Genomic DNA, 14019 nt, shown 5'->3' with positions numbered 1-14019 from the left:
GCACTTCAGTCATCTTGTAAAAAAAACTGAAAGAATGGACTTCTGTAAGAGGGTCTTGTCCAATTCCACCTATTTCACATGTGTATGTCCTCTGTGAAGCAGTTTTCCTAGTCCTGTGGTGGCGAACCTATGGCACGCGTGCCACAAGTGGCATGCTGAGTTCTCTCTGTGGGCACGCACGCTGTTGCCCCAGTCCTAGGCCTTCAGCTCGGTTTTATAAAACCTTTTCGCTTTAGGCCTCCACTGCAGTGTGCAAAAAAAAAAGTTCAATCAATTTCAACTTCTCGCGGGGAAAAATAAAGATCTCGCAAAGTTGGAATTGATTGAACTTTTTAAGTTCCACCCAGTCTGCCATTACCACTGCAGCCACGCCCCCACAATGGGCCATGCCCACCCAATGGGCCACGCCCACCCAGCACCCAACGATACATAAGTGGGTTTTGGATTGCAGTTTGGGCACTCGGTCTCTAAAAGGTTCGCCATCACTGTCCTAGTCTTCTCATTTTATGTCATGTTCTATCTTTCAAGTATTCATGTCAGGGAGGGTTCAGAGAGCATTTCCCACAACCTATTCCACTTCTTTCTCAAACAGACCAAATAGAAAACTGCCTTAACAACAGTTTGGACAATACTTAATGCTACCTGAAGTAATCTATTGTTTGTCTAAGGCAGGAGTAGGCAACCTTGGTTCTTTTATGACTGGTGGACTTCAACTCCCAGAATTCCTGAGCCAGCCATGCTGAGGAAAAATGGAGAGGTTTCCTTGCTGAGCCATGCTGGCTCAGGAATTCTGGGAGTTGAAGTCCACCAGTCATAAAAGAGCCAAGGTTGCCTACCCCTGGTCTAAAGTATTCCTATTCCCCAGAAGGGCATCATCGTCAAGTAATGAGCCTTATAGAGAAACTGGAATCTGAGGGATAGGAGGAGTGTCCTCCCACTTCTCTTTCTAGCTTCACCCTGAGAAAAGGAATATTCCACGAGTTAAGACAAAATGGTCTTTTGAGATTCTCAGATTGGTGGGAGGAGAAACTGGATGGACAATTTCTCAACAGCAAGTCTCCCATTTAGCAATGAAGCACTGCCAAAGAAAATATCCAAATAGCCTTTGGAATATTTCCTCAGAATTTAATTTGCCTGATTTGCTGATTGCTGGAGATGATTGTAATAATAAAAGACAAAACACTTTGTCTTGGTCACTGTAACTAAGTGCAAAAATAACACACTAGTGACAAATTTCTCTTAAATTATTTTCTCCTTTGAAATGATTTCCGTAACATTCTCTCCTTCATTAATGAGAATACATTTTAAAAAATGTATGCAAGAGAATTCCTCTGCCTGCCATTGCTCTACAGTTCCTCTAGTATCACAGTTCAGAAAGTGTTGCATGAGATACCTATGTTTCAAGCATTGCATAAAAAGACCATATTAAATATTCAGTTTCAGATGGAACTACCAGCTTGAATATTTTATTTGGCCATACAAAGTTTGATTCTTACAGAATCCCCCATAAACCCATCTGGAAGTTTGTAGCAGGATTTAGGTTATTAATATCGCTAATTTGTAAGGAATTTTAACATTTCATACATCTGAGAATGTTATTCCCAAATTTCCCCCCCCCAGCCCCAAAAGTCCAACAAAGTATGATGTAGCAAGGGTTTCAGAAAAGAATTTCTTAATATAGGCCTTCAAGGAATCTTTATATATAATTTTATAAAGATAAATAGGAAGATATACTTTCAATCAAATGCATTTTGATCTGAGTTACATATAGATGCCTAAAAATGCCATTTGCTAGGAAAGTAACTAATCCTGCAATAACAAGATATCAACATTGTCATGAACTCCTTGCAGAAGCAGTTCTCCAGGATAATTAACTATCTTCCGTCGTTTTGCAGCTTTCAGGGTTCCCACTAAAGCCTCAAAAAGGTTGGCACATTTCTCATCCGCAAACAGCACTCCAAACTTCACACTCAATGTCCCATCAGCATCTGGACAAAAGAAAACATGAGGATGAAACAACATATTAACACTTTAGCTCCAATAAGTCTTTGGACCTGGAGATTTTTAAGGTTTCTGATTTCATTTAATAAGATTATTGTATCTGTACCCAAATTCATCACAATGTAAATGTGAAAATACAACCAATATGTTAACTTTTAAACAGAACGTACACTTGGAGGCAGAAATCCATAAAAATTATTACTAAATCCAAACCCATTAGATCAAATAGCAAACTATATCAAATCAGTAATCTCTGCAACATTATTTTAGGTTTGCTGACTGCTCAAGAAGGTATCAATACTGTGAGTTAAGGTGGGTGAGGAGCAAAGTAGCTAAGCCCTTGCTGATTGGACCCTCTTTGCTTTTAAACTGCCAGAGGCTGCTGGGAAAAGCTACAATACTGTGAGTTAAGGTGGGTGAAGAGCAAAGTAACAGCCCGCACGCCTAACAGCGCACGAATCACATAACTAAAAATCAAAAATAGTGGTGGTACATTCAGGGCAAGTGCATCTGAGATTCCTTTCATCTCAGCATGTCTGGCTTAGTTCAGTGCAACACTTGTTTTGCAGCTGTCTTTTGCAGCACTCTTTTCAAACTGGGAAAATGTCCTATCTGTACACAAATCACTAGTCTACAAGGACAGATTATTTATCTAGGGTCTGTAATCTGTGCTCTTCAGGCAGAAATTAGGTGTTCAGCTCAGCCCTTCTACTCTACTGAGCCTCCGCGCTATCAGCCCCCTCTACCACAAAGATCCTGCAGGAGAAGGGCAGTGTGGACAACCGTGGGATCTGGCAGGGTGAGAGCTGTGAACCATAAACCCAAAGCTTTCGCTGTGTCCCTGCATAACAGATACAGTGCCCTTGCTGACCTTAATAGGGACATTAAGGAAACAAGTCAAGGTAGTTGTGATGATAACTCAAATAAGCAGGGGACCATGGTCCGAGATGAATTTGTTTTTGACAGGGAGAAGTGCGAATCAGGTATTACACATCAGTCATGCAAGAAAAGAAAGGTACCCAAAAAGAGAAGCCACCTTCTGGTTGGTGATTCAATTATAAGGGATGTAAATTTAGGAAAGGATACAGAGGTTTCAAAAGAGGTCAGGTGTTTTCCAGGTGCTACTGCCAGTAGGGACAAGAAGCGTATTTTCAAAATAGTCAACAATGCCAGCAATGACTGTGATGTGGAGGCTATTGTACATCTTGGCACTAACGATCTGTCCCAAAAGGTTGTACTCTGTGTGCAGAATGATTTCCAGAGCTTGGGGCAGGAACTCAGCAGAATAGGCTGTAGGCTCACTTTTTCAGAGGTCTTACCAGTGTATAAGGAGCAAAATGGAAAAGGCCAGCATATAGCAGAATTTAATATGTCGCTAAAGGAGTGGTGTAAAGGAGAAGGATTTGGTTATATTAGTCATGATGTCTGTAGCTGGTCCAATGAAAAAATGTACAAAAGAGATGGTCTGCATCCATCCAAGAAAGGGACTGAGTTACTTGGCAATAAATTCACAGCTTTTCTGAAGGAATATTTAAACTAAACAACGGGGACAGTGAGTTAATTGATACAGAACATCACTGTCCCCAGCAATCTAAGAAAATAGGGGAAGTCAGGCACCACAAGTTATGTAGCAAGTAAACACAGGGTCTGTCATAAAGGACTCAAATGTCTATACACCAATGCACAGAGTATGAACGGTAAGCAGCGTGAACTAGAAATTCAGGTAAATGAGGGCGGATATGATATTGTTGCCATTACGGAAACATGGTGGGACGAAACCCACAAATGGAACACACAGCTAGAGGGATTTAAATTGTTTAAAAGAAACAGACTAAACAAAAGAGGAAGTGGAGTTGCTCTATATATAAGAAATAACTATCTCCACAGAAATAGAGCACAACAATAATGAAAACTGTAAACTTGAATGCATTTGGGTCAATATAAAAGGGGGAGAAATGACATTGCCATAGGTGTATACTATAGGCCGCACAACCAAGCAGAGGAAATAGATGAACTTTTTGCTAGCCAGCTAAGTAAGGTATGTAGGAAACACATCACAATAGTAATGGGGGACTTTAATTACCCTGATATCAACTGGGAGACAAACTCTGCACCAAGTGGAAGATCAAACAGATTCCTGACAAACCTAGCAGACAACTTTCTCTCCCAAAAAGTAGAGAAGGGAACTAGGGGATTAGCCATATTGGATTTAATTCTCACTAACAGAGATGAAATGATAGAAAGTGTCAAAGCCACAGGAACCTTGGGGGGAAGTGATCATGCAATATTAGAATTCAACATTCTGGAAGCACAAGCAATAGAACACAGCCAAACTAGAGTCTTGGACTTTAAAAGAGCTAATTTCAATAAACTTAGAGAGACCTTGGGAAGAATTCCATGGATGAGAATCCTAAAGGGGAAAACAACTCAAGAAGCTTGGGAAATTTTGAAAAGTGAGATAATAAAGGCCCAGTCTAGCACAATACCAAGAAAGAAGAAAAATAACAGCTCTCAAAAGAAACCAGCATGGCTGCATAAAGAACTCTGATAAATTGAAAGATAAAAAGGACAAGTATAAGAAGTGGAAAGAGGGGCACATAACTAAGCCAGAATATCAGCAAATAGCCTGTGCCTGCAAAGATGAAGTGAGGGAAGCTAAGGCTCAAAATGAACTAAGGCTTGCAACCAAAGTCAAAAATAACAAAAAAAGCTTCTTTCAACATATAAAAAAACAAGAAAAAAGTTAAGGAAATGATTGGTCCATTAGTGAGGGGAAATGGCAAGGTGACAAGCAACAGGGAGAAAGCAGAACTATTTAACTCGTTTTTTGCATCTGTCTTTACACAAAGGGAAAAAACAGTCCAACCTATCAAAAATAGTGCCAAAAAAACAGAGTAGAAACGCAAGTTAAGATAGGCAAGAAAATGGTAATTGAGCACCTGTCCAGCCTAGATGAGTTCAAATCACCAGGACCAGATGGATTACACCCCAAAGTTCTCAAGGAACTGGCAGACGTGATCTCAGAACCACTGAACTATATTTTTCAAAGATCCTGGAGCACTGGGGAACTACCAGAGGACTGGAAGAGAGCTGGTGTAGTTCCCATCTTCAAAAAAGAGAAAAAAATAGATCCAGGAAACTACAGACCTATCAGCCTGACCTCAATACCTGGGAAGATTCTGGAAAAGATAATCAAACAACAAATCAGCGAACACCTTGATGCAAACAAAGTCATCACTAAAAGTCAACATGGGTTTGTCAAAAACAGATCATGCCAGACAAATCTCATTGCATTCTTTGACCAAGTGACAAAATTAGTGGACCAGAGGAATGCTGTAGATATAATTTACTTGGACTTCAGTAAGGCATTTGATAAAGTAGATCACAACCTACTACTTGATAAGATAGAAAAATGTGGGTTAGACAGCATCACCACCAGATGGATTCGTAGCTGGCTGACAGGCCGTACTCAGCGTGTGGTCCTCAATGGAACTGCATCTACATGGAAGGAAGTGTGTAGTGGGGTGCCCCAGGGCTCTGTTCTGGGCCCAGTGCTCTTCAACATCTTCATCAACGATTTGGATGAGGGGATAGATGGGGAACTCATCAAATTTGCAGACGACACCAAGCTGGCAGGAATAGCCAATACTCCAGAAGATAGGCTTAAAATACAGGAGGATCTGAACAGACTCGAATATTGGGTGCTATCTAACAAAATGAAATTCAATGGTGAAAAAAGTAAGGTTCTACACTTAGGCAGGAAAAATCAAATGCACAGGTATAGTATAGGTGGTACCTTGCTCAATAGTAGTAACTGTAAGAGGGATCTCGGCGTCCTAGTAGCAGTGCTTTTTTTGTAAAAGAAAAAGGTGCCAGAACTCCATTCTGAGCGTTCTATGAGAAAAAAAGCCTTGCCTAGTAGACAATCGCTTCAATATGAGCCAGCAGTGTGCTGCAGCTGCCAAAAAAGCCAACACAGTGCTAGGCTGCATTAACAGAGGGATAGAATCAAGATGACATGAAGTACTAATACCACTTTACAATGCCTTGGTAAGGCCACACCTGGAATACTGCATCCAGTTTTGGTCACCACGATGTAAAAAAGATGTTGAGACTCTAGAAAGGGTACAGAGAAGGGCAACAAAGATGATTGGGGGACTGGAGGCTAAAACATATAGGGAACGGTTGCTGGAATTAGGTATGTGTAGTTTAACGAAGAGAAGGGTGAGGGGTGACATGATAGCAGTGTTCCAATATTTCAGGGGCTGCCACAAAGAAGAGGGAGTCAAGCTATTCTCTAAAGCACCTGAAAGCAGGACAAGAAGCAATGGATGGAAACTAGTCAAGGAGAGAAGCAACCTAGAACTAAGGAGAAACTTACTGACAGTTACAACAATTAACCAGTGGAACAACCTGCCTCCAGAAGCGGTGAATGCTCCAACACTGGAAGTTTTTAAGAGGAGACTGGACAGCCATTTGCCTGAAATGATATAGGGTTTCCTGCCTGAGCAGGGGGTTGGACTAGATGACCTCCAAGGTCCCTTCCAACTTATTATCTTTAACTTAAGGTTAGAAAAAACAAATTTTCACACTTCTTTTTTAAAACGTTAATCTTCCTTTTTTTTATTTTTAATCACTAAAAACTGCTTTGTGACTATATACTGAATAATAATCATGAAAATCTGATATCATTTAGGCCCAAAGTAATTCAAGGTAGTCACGATTAATATGGCTTCATATGTGTTAGCCATGGTTTGTTGAATAAATCACAACTAGATGGGTTTTCCTACATGTAAGCTATAAAAATATTTTACAAATCACAATTTGCATAATATACTAAACTAAAAGCAACAAAAAACATTTTATTTTTTTAACCTATTGTGATTAGTAAACATGAATATGTCCTGAAATTAAAGTCAATGGGGGAAAAAATAAGATTGCATTTAAATGCCCTTTCCAGAATTTACAAAGTGCTACTCAGGCAATAGACTATTGGTTAAAACCTAAACTTAACACTAGCAATTTGAACTGGAACCAACATGCACATAAGAATCCAGTTTTATTTTAAAAGCGGGAAAATTATGGGGAAAAAATCCAGGCTTAAATAGTCTGGGGGCTCCCATGCTGTTATTATCATCTATTTAGTATCAATATTTATATCCTATTGGTGTTGGAAAAGTTCTCTGGACTTGAATAGCTAAGAGCAAACAAATTGAACATCAAACCAATCAATTCAGAGTTCTCACAGGTTTCAAATTATCTCACTTTGGATACATTATGTGGAGACACAATTCTCTGGAGAAGTCTATAATAATGGGAAAGGTATAAATAAAGATAGAGGATGGCTTAATTAAGGTGGTGATAAGTGCAGCATTGAAAGACCAACTTGCTGGCACATAGACAATAATTTACATTCTGTAACTAAACTTTTATCATATTGGCTTGAGGCAAAAGCCTTAACCACTTCCTTTAATGTTTGAACTGTTGCCAGAAGTTTACTGAACTCTTTATTGAGTTTTTTATTTTTTAAATTCCATTTATATCCCGCCCTTCTCCAAAGACTCAGGGCGGCTTACAAGCTTAGCAGTAGCCTTCATTCTATGTATATGCCTGCTTATTAGGGCTTTCACACACACCCCAAGCGGCATTATTACAAAGTCAGCTTAATTGCCCCCAACAATCTGGGTCCTCATTTTACCTACCTCGGAAGGATGGAAGGCTGAGTCAACCTTGAGCCTGGTGGGATGCAAACCTGCTCTAATTGCAGGCAGCTGGTGTTACTTAAGGAGGCATTAGCCCACTGCTCCACCAAGGCTCATTGGAGTTCCATCCAATCTATTCCATGTTTTAAGAACAAAAACTTGTATCTTGAGTTTTATACCCTACTTTTCAAATGGGGCTTTCTCTGTAGGTTTTCCTACATTGGAGATTTTCTCCAGTACAGCACCTTCCAGAAACATTAGACTAATATACATTGGAAATTATGTCAGTTATAGACTCTTAACACATTTAGTCTATTAATTTCGTATTCCTTCTACAGCCATTTAGTCATACTTACTTTTGGTCCCCAGCCGACGAATTTCTTCAACTAACAGGTTGATTTCATGTTCAACATTCATTGTAACCTACAAGTAAATTATTGCCTTATAAATCTGTTCTTTTCATTTTCTTTCATATTCAAAACATGTATTGAGATTTTAAAAGAAGATTCATGTGCAGTTAGGGACACAATGAATGCATGTGGGGGTGGGGGGGTCCTTTTTATCAGTTCACATTCTCAAAGAGACAGTTATCTTCCTTATTAAGTGACTTACATATTTGGAAGTCAGATAAAATGCTGCATATTTTGCAAAGGAAAACCTTAAAATGCATGGGGTGCCTGTATATATAAAGCATTTGCTTGTGTTAAATGTCCTAGTATTTAAAATGCCTTTATATTAGGAAATTCTTTTACTCTCTTGTAAAAGAATGGAAATGGAAATGGGCAGGTCACATAGCAAGAAAAACTGATGGGACGCAGTCATAGAATGGATCCCAGTTGATTAAAAAAAAACCATCCACAAAAGAGACCTAAAAGAAGTTGGATCGATGACTTCAGCAAGTATGGCAGGCCCAATTGGCAAAAGAAAGCTCAGGACCGTACTGTTTGGAAATATACTGAAGAGGCCTTCGTCCTGCAGCGGGTAGAGCAGACATGTCAAACACAAGGCCCGGGGGCCGGATCCGGCCCGCGAAGTGGTTTCATGCGGCCCGCGAAGCCATCCTGGAAACAGTGAGGGACCGGCCCCCACTGCCTTGGCCCTGACCCAGAGACCCTCCTCCTGCCAGAGACCCTCAGATCTGTCCCACTCCTGCCCAGGCCCCCACAGGCACCCTTGATGCGAACGATGTAGAGCTGACCATGCCCACCCAGTAGGCCATACGCACTCTAGCCACGCCCACCCAGTAGGCCACGCCCACCCAGGCCATACCCACCCGGCCCCTTGAGGGCAACCGCAATGCTGATGCGGCCCTCAATGAAATTGAGTTTGACACCCCTGAGAATGGCTAAAATGATGAATGATGATATTAGGAAATGTAGCAAAAGGGGCTGTTCTGTACATAAATAGCATAACAATTATTTCAAGTATTATATTTCTCTGAAAAGCACATGATCCTGCATTTAAGGTAATTCTTCCCTTTCCTCCCTTTAAATGGAGATTTGACAACAAGAAAAAAATCTTGCCTGTCCCTTTTGCTATTTGCAGACCAAATCTAAGATGATGTTTCTACTTTAAAATATAACTCATTTGGGAAAAAGCACTTACTTACTTTCATGTAGTGCACTATATTACCAGTGCAAATGCAGAATTTCAACATAATTTCACCGTAACCAGATTAAAAACACAAACAACTTGAAAAGCTGCCACACTTTTAACTAGCTTTCTTCAACAGACCTCTATAGTAGTCCTGAATTTACAACTACAATTGGCACCAGAATTTCAGTTGCTAAGTGCTTGTTAAATGAGTCGTGCCTGTTTTTATGACCTTTTTGCTGGGATTAAGCAAATCACTGCAGTTGTAAATGAAGACTGCAGTCAATAAGCAAATGATGCTTATCAGAAGCCAGCTGGGAAGGTTGCAAGCAGCAAACATGTGACCCTGGGATGCCGCAACCATTGTAAATAATGTCAGTGGCCAAGCACGCTAATTTTGATTGTTTTACAATGGGAATGCTACGAAGTTCAAAGTTCGTAAGTACAAGTTGTAACTTACTTTTTTCACTGCTGTTGTAACCTCAAATGGTCGCTATAAGTGGAGACTGCCAGTACAGGTTAAAGAGTTTTGCTAACCTATTAATAGGTATAGTTTCATAAACAAATTGTTATCTACCATAGGATCCAGACCAGGGGTCTTCAAACTTGGCCCTTTTATGACTTGTGGACTTCAACTCCCAGAATTCCTCAGCCAGCGTGTCTGGGAGTTGAAGTCCACAAGTCATAAAAGGGCCAAGTTTGAAGACCCCTGATCCAGACTTTGCCGAAGTACCACCTCTTCAAAATCTTCTACATCAAAAGGCATTGCAAGAGTAGCGTTCCATTTATATTTTATTTTTATTTTTATTTTTATTCCATTTATATCCCGCCCTTCTCCGAAGACTCAGGGCGGCTTACAAGCTTAGCAGTAGCCTTCATTCTATGTATATGCCTGCTTATTAGGGCTTTCACACACACACCCAAGCGGCATTATTACAAAGTCAGCTTAATTGCCCCCAACAAACAATCTGGGTCCTTAAACTAGTTCAAATAGGGAATATATATATATATATATATATATGGGATCCACCCACATAGGAGAACTGCCCCTGCTTCGTATTGCAGCAATTATCTTCAGAAAATGTCAGTATTCAGTTAATCAGAAAAAGTGCAACCAGACTCCTGATTTTAGGCTGTCAGTCTTAACACCTCTCTCCTACAAGTCTTTTCACTATAACCATAAGAAGCTGTCTTTTAAAAAAAAAATAAGAAATGAGGTCCCAACGTTGAAATGTTATATGCGTGACTAATGAAAAGTTCATTAAGTTTGATGAGACTTACACCTAAGAAACTTGTACAACTGCATCCTAGGCAGGCAAACTCCTATAGTTCCACACAAAGTATGTGATGTTACTAGCACAGTGAACAAACGTTTCCTTTCACTTCAAAGAGCAGAGATGAGGCAGGTGATAATTACTTAAGTGTGCATATTATTTCAAATGTTAAGGGAATGTTTTTATCCTTTCAAAAAGTCATAGAGCTAGTGTAACTGAATCCTGACTTAAGATGCTTCCTTCTCACAAATGAATAAAAATGGCAAGCAATAGTATGCAAGTGCCTTGCATTTATTTTAGGAGAGAAAGGAACCTGGGACTTTTCATTGGCTTCATGCCTTGGAGTATATTCGTTTCTCAATTATTTTTTCTTTTCTTTTTTGCAACTAGAATAGGAACAGCATGTTGAGTAATTTCCTTTCTGGTGCAATGCACACCCTAATTTGGTCATATGTGGTTTGTGTGTGTGACTGCCTGACAAGTCGGTAAGATTTCGTATTTGCCATTGCCTGCTTCCTAGGGCTGAGAGTGAGTGACTGGCCCAAGGGGACCCAGTTGGCTTCATGCCCAAGGCATGACTAAAACTCATGGTCTCCAGCCTGATGCTTTAACGGCTGCATGGCTCTCTAATATGGTCAGGGAGCTTCTGTATTCAGCTAATGGAAGCTTTCAACAAGTGGAAAGCCTTCTCTGCATCTTTCTCGCTTTGCGTCCCCTTCCTGGAGATTGACAAAACCGCTTTCACCTGTTCCTCTGGCGCCCCTCGGCTTCCCTGCATCCTGAAAGAGGGAGAAGCTGGCGGAGAAGGCAGGCAAAGGAAACGGGCAGCGGGTGGGAAACGCAACTTGCAGAGGAGGAAGGAGGGGAAAGGTGAACCGTTTGCCTAAAGACGCCCGGCGGGGCTAAGAAAGCGAAAGGGCGCAGGTACAGCCGCCGGGAAAGCAACGGGGTAAATAACCCGACCCCCCAAGCAAGCCTGCTTCTCCGGAAGCAAGTCTCCACGTCTCTGTAGGGCTCGCATCCCAGTTACAAGCAATGCGCGTCTGGAGCTGGAGCCCTCCCGCCGGCAATTTCGCCAAGCGGAATTATCAGCCGCGCCGCCGGTTGCTACCGGTTCTTGCGCCCGCCTGGGACAAACCCCTCGCCCACCAGCAAGGGACCCTCTCCGAGAGAAGCCTTCTCGGACCCGAGGACTTCCCTCCAAGGTGAATTCTCCTGCCTTGCCCTTTCCATCCGCGCGGAGGATCACATGGCGCCGGCGCGGAAGTGCTGGCTGCCGCCAACCTCGCCTTCCCTGCGCCTGACAAAGAGCCTCGCTCAGAGCCCCCCGGCTCGCAAACAAGAGCTCCACGAAGCGGACTTTGCTCTGCGGCTCCCCTGCCGTCCTCCCGCCCGCCCGCCGGACTGTGGATGCCGACTCCAGCTCACCTTCATAGACTTACCTCTGGAGGAGAGAAGGAGCGGCGTTCAAAGCAAAGTGCCGGAGGAAGTGTGGCTGTAGAAGAGTGTCAGGAGGAGGAAAGCTGTGACCAACCCCTCCCTCCCTCTCTCTCTCTCTCTCTCTCTCTCTCTCTCTCTCTCTTCCCCCCCCCCCCCGAGACTGAAAGTGAACGGAAGGAGAGGTGCCGCCCACACGCCTGTAGCAAACGCTTCTGGGGAGGCGAGGGGGGTTAAGATCGAAGCTGGTTAAACTGATGGCAACTGAGAATAAGCTCCGTTTGCCAAGTGGGAACGCGCCAATGCTAGTAGTGTCTTGGGACAGGGCTAAATCACACCTGTGTGCTCATTACCCGATGTGCTCATTACCCGATCAATCCACCTCGCATAGATCAGAAAACTGGCAGAATGTTGATATCACCTGGAGCTATAGTATTTTTTTTTTCACCAGGCTTTCCAACCGGCCATCTACCTGGAGTCCTTAAATAATGAACATTCGTGAGCCTGAGGAATTCCGGTTTTTTTGCCCCAACCTCAGGACTGCAACCACATATATACAGCATATGTCTTTCCGGGGGAGTCTGCAAAAGCAGGCTACCAAAATTAGCTCCCATTTTTGCCTATATTCTGTCTAGTAAGGGGGACAGCAAATGGTACAGTAATGTAACGGTTCACTGCAGGATATATTAAGGTGCATGAATTGGTGGATTTCAGTCACTTCTCAAGATATGAGCTGGGCCTTGGGAGGAAGTGAATTTTACAAATGGTGAGAGCAGTGGATTTGTCCACCTATCAAAACCATTAAATATAGCTACTGCTCTTGTGAATTTGGTGGGACCCAGCTGTCTGATCACTGCAAGAAAAAAATGCCCCAATTGACAGGTTACTTTATAGAGGGCCTAGTCTACATGTTTTCAAGTAATCTTAGTGCTGCTTTAGTGATAGATAAACCGAGATCTCTCTAGAAGCATTTGTTGACCTACATATCTGGAGAGGCAAAACTGCAAGCAGACTATTAAAGCAGCCTCAGAGAAAGCAATACTGCAGAATACAAACTTTCAAAAAACAACTAATCCCATGGGTCTGAGACCTATGTGCAGGTTGTTTAAAAGAAGCCTGATCTTATTTTCTTTAGTTACAACTTGCTGCTGCTGTTCTTCTGTGGTCATGTTAGTTCAGGGGTCTTCAAACTTGCCTCTTTTATGACTTGTGGACTTCAACTCCCAGAATTCCTCAGCCAGGCATGCTGGCTGAGGAATTCTGGGACTTGAAGTCCACAAGTCATAAAAGGGGCAAGTTTGAAGACTCCTGTGTTAGTTCAATAGCACAAATCGAAACAGCCATGCAAGAAAATCAACAGTGACTGGAAAGGTAGCATGTACACAGCAGCCAAAAGTTGCTGGATACATTCCAGTTCTTGCCACTTCATCATAGCGGTTGCTTGACCAACTCAGCCAAATCATATATTCAGCAAGGTTTGTATAGAGAGAAGATGGAAAATATATCTCCAATAGAATGAGAAACCCCAAGTTAAGAGGCTAGAGATAAGAGGAGACACTTCCTTAAAAAGCAATTAGTGAGACAACGTCAACCTAAAGTTAGGGGAATATGGTAGCTATATCCTAAGATTCATTCATGATACAAGTCCTCAATTTACAATCATTCAGTGACTGAAGTTACAACAGTACTGAAAAAATGACTTGTGACCATTTTTCACACTTATGACCATTGTAGCATCCCCAAGGTCATGTGATCAAAATTTAGATGTTTGACAATTGGCATGTATTTATGATGGTTGCAGTGTCCCGAGGTCATGTGATCACCTTTTGCAAGCAAAGTCAATGGGAAAGCCAGTTTCACTCAATCATGTATCTTAACAACTGCAGTGATTCACCTAACTGTGACAAGGTTGTAAAATGAGGTAAAATTCACTTAACAACTGTCTTGCTTAAGCAATGGAAATTTTGGTCTCAATTGTGGTCATAAGACAAGAACTACTTGTAGTGAAATTT

At 41.8% G+C, this 14019-nt stretch overlaps 1 protein-coding gene across 1 annotated transcript; it reads right to left on the bottom strand.

Moving 5' to 3' along the window:
* Positions 1 to 767: 767 nt before the first annotated feature.
* ABRACL (ABRA C-terminal like) lies at positions 768 to 12137 on the bottom strand. The gene is made up of 3 exons (XM_081334650.1): positions 12013 to 12137; positions 8060 to 8126; positions 768 to 1988 (listed from the first exon to the last, which is right to left on the bottom strand). Exons 2-3 carry the CDS (start codon positions 8118 to 8120, stop codon positions 1804 to 1806), a joined length of 246 nt encoding a protein of 81 aa, XP_081190776.1. The 5' UTR covers positions 8121 to 8126; positions 12013 to 12137; the 3' UTR covers positions 768 to 1803.
* Positions 12138 to 14019: the final 1882 nt, after the last annotated feature.

Source organism: Vipera berus, assembly GCF_964194415.1.
Source record: "Vipera berus genome assembly, chromosome: 1".
In the NCBI taxonomy this organism is placed as follows: Eukaryota; Metazoa; Chordata; class Lepidosauria; order Squamata; family Viperidae; genus Vipera; species Vipera berus.
This window is presented reverse-complemented; position numbering and strand designations above follow the sequence as displayed.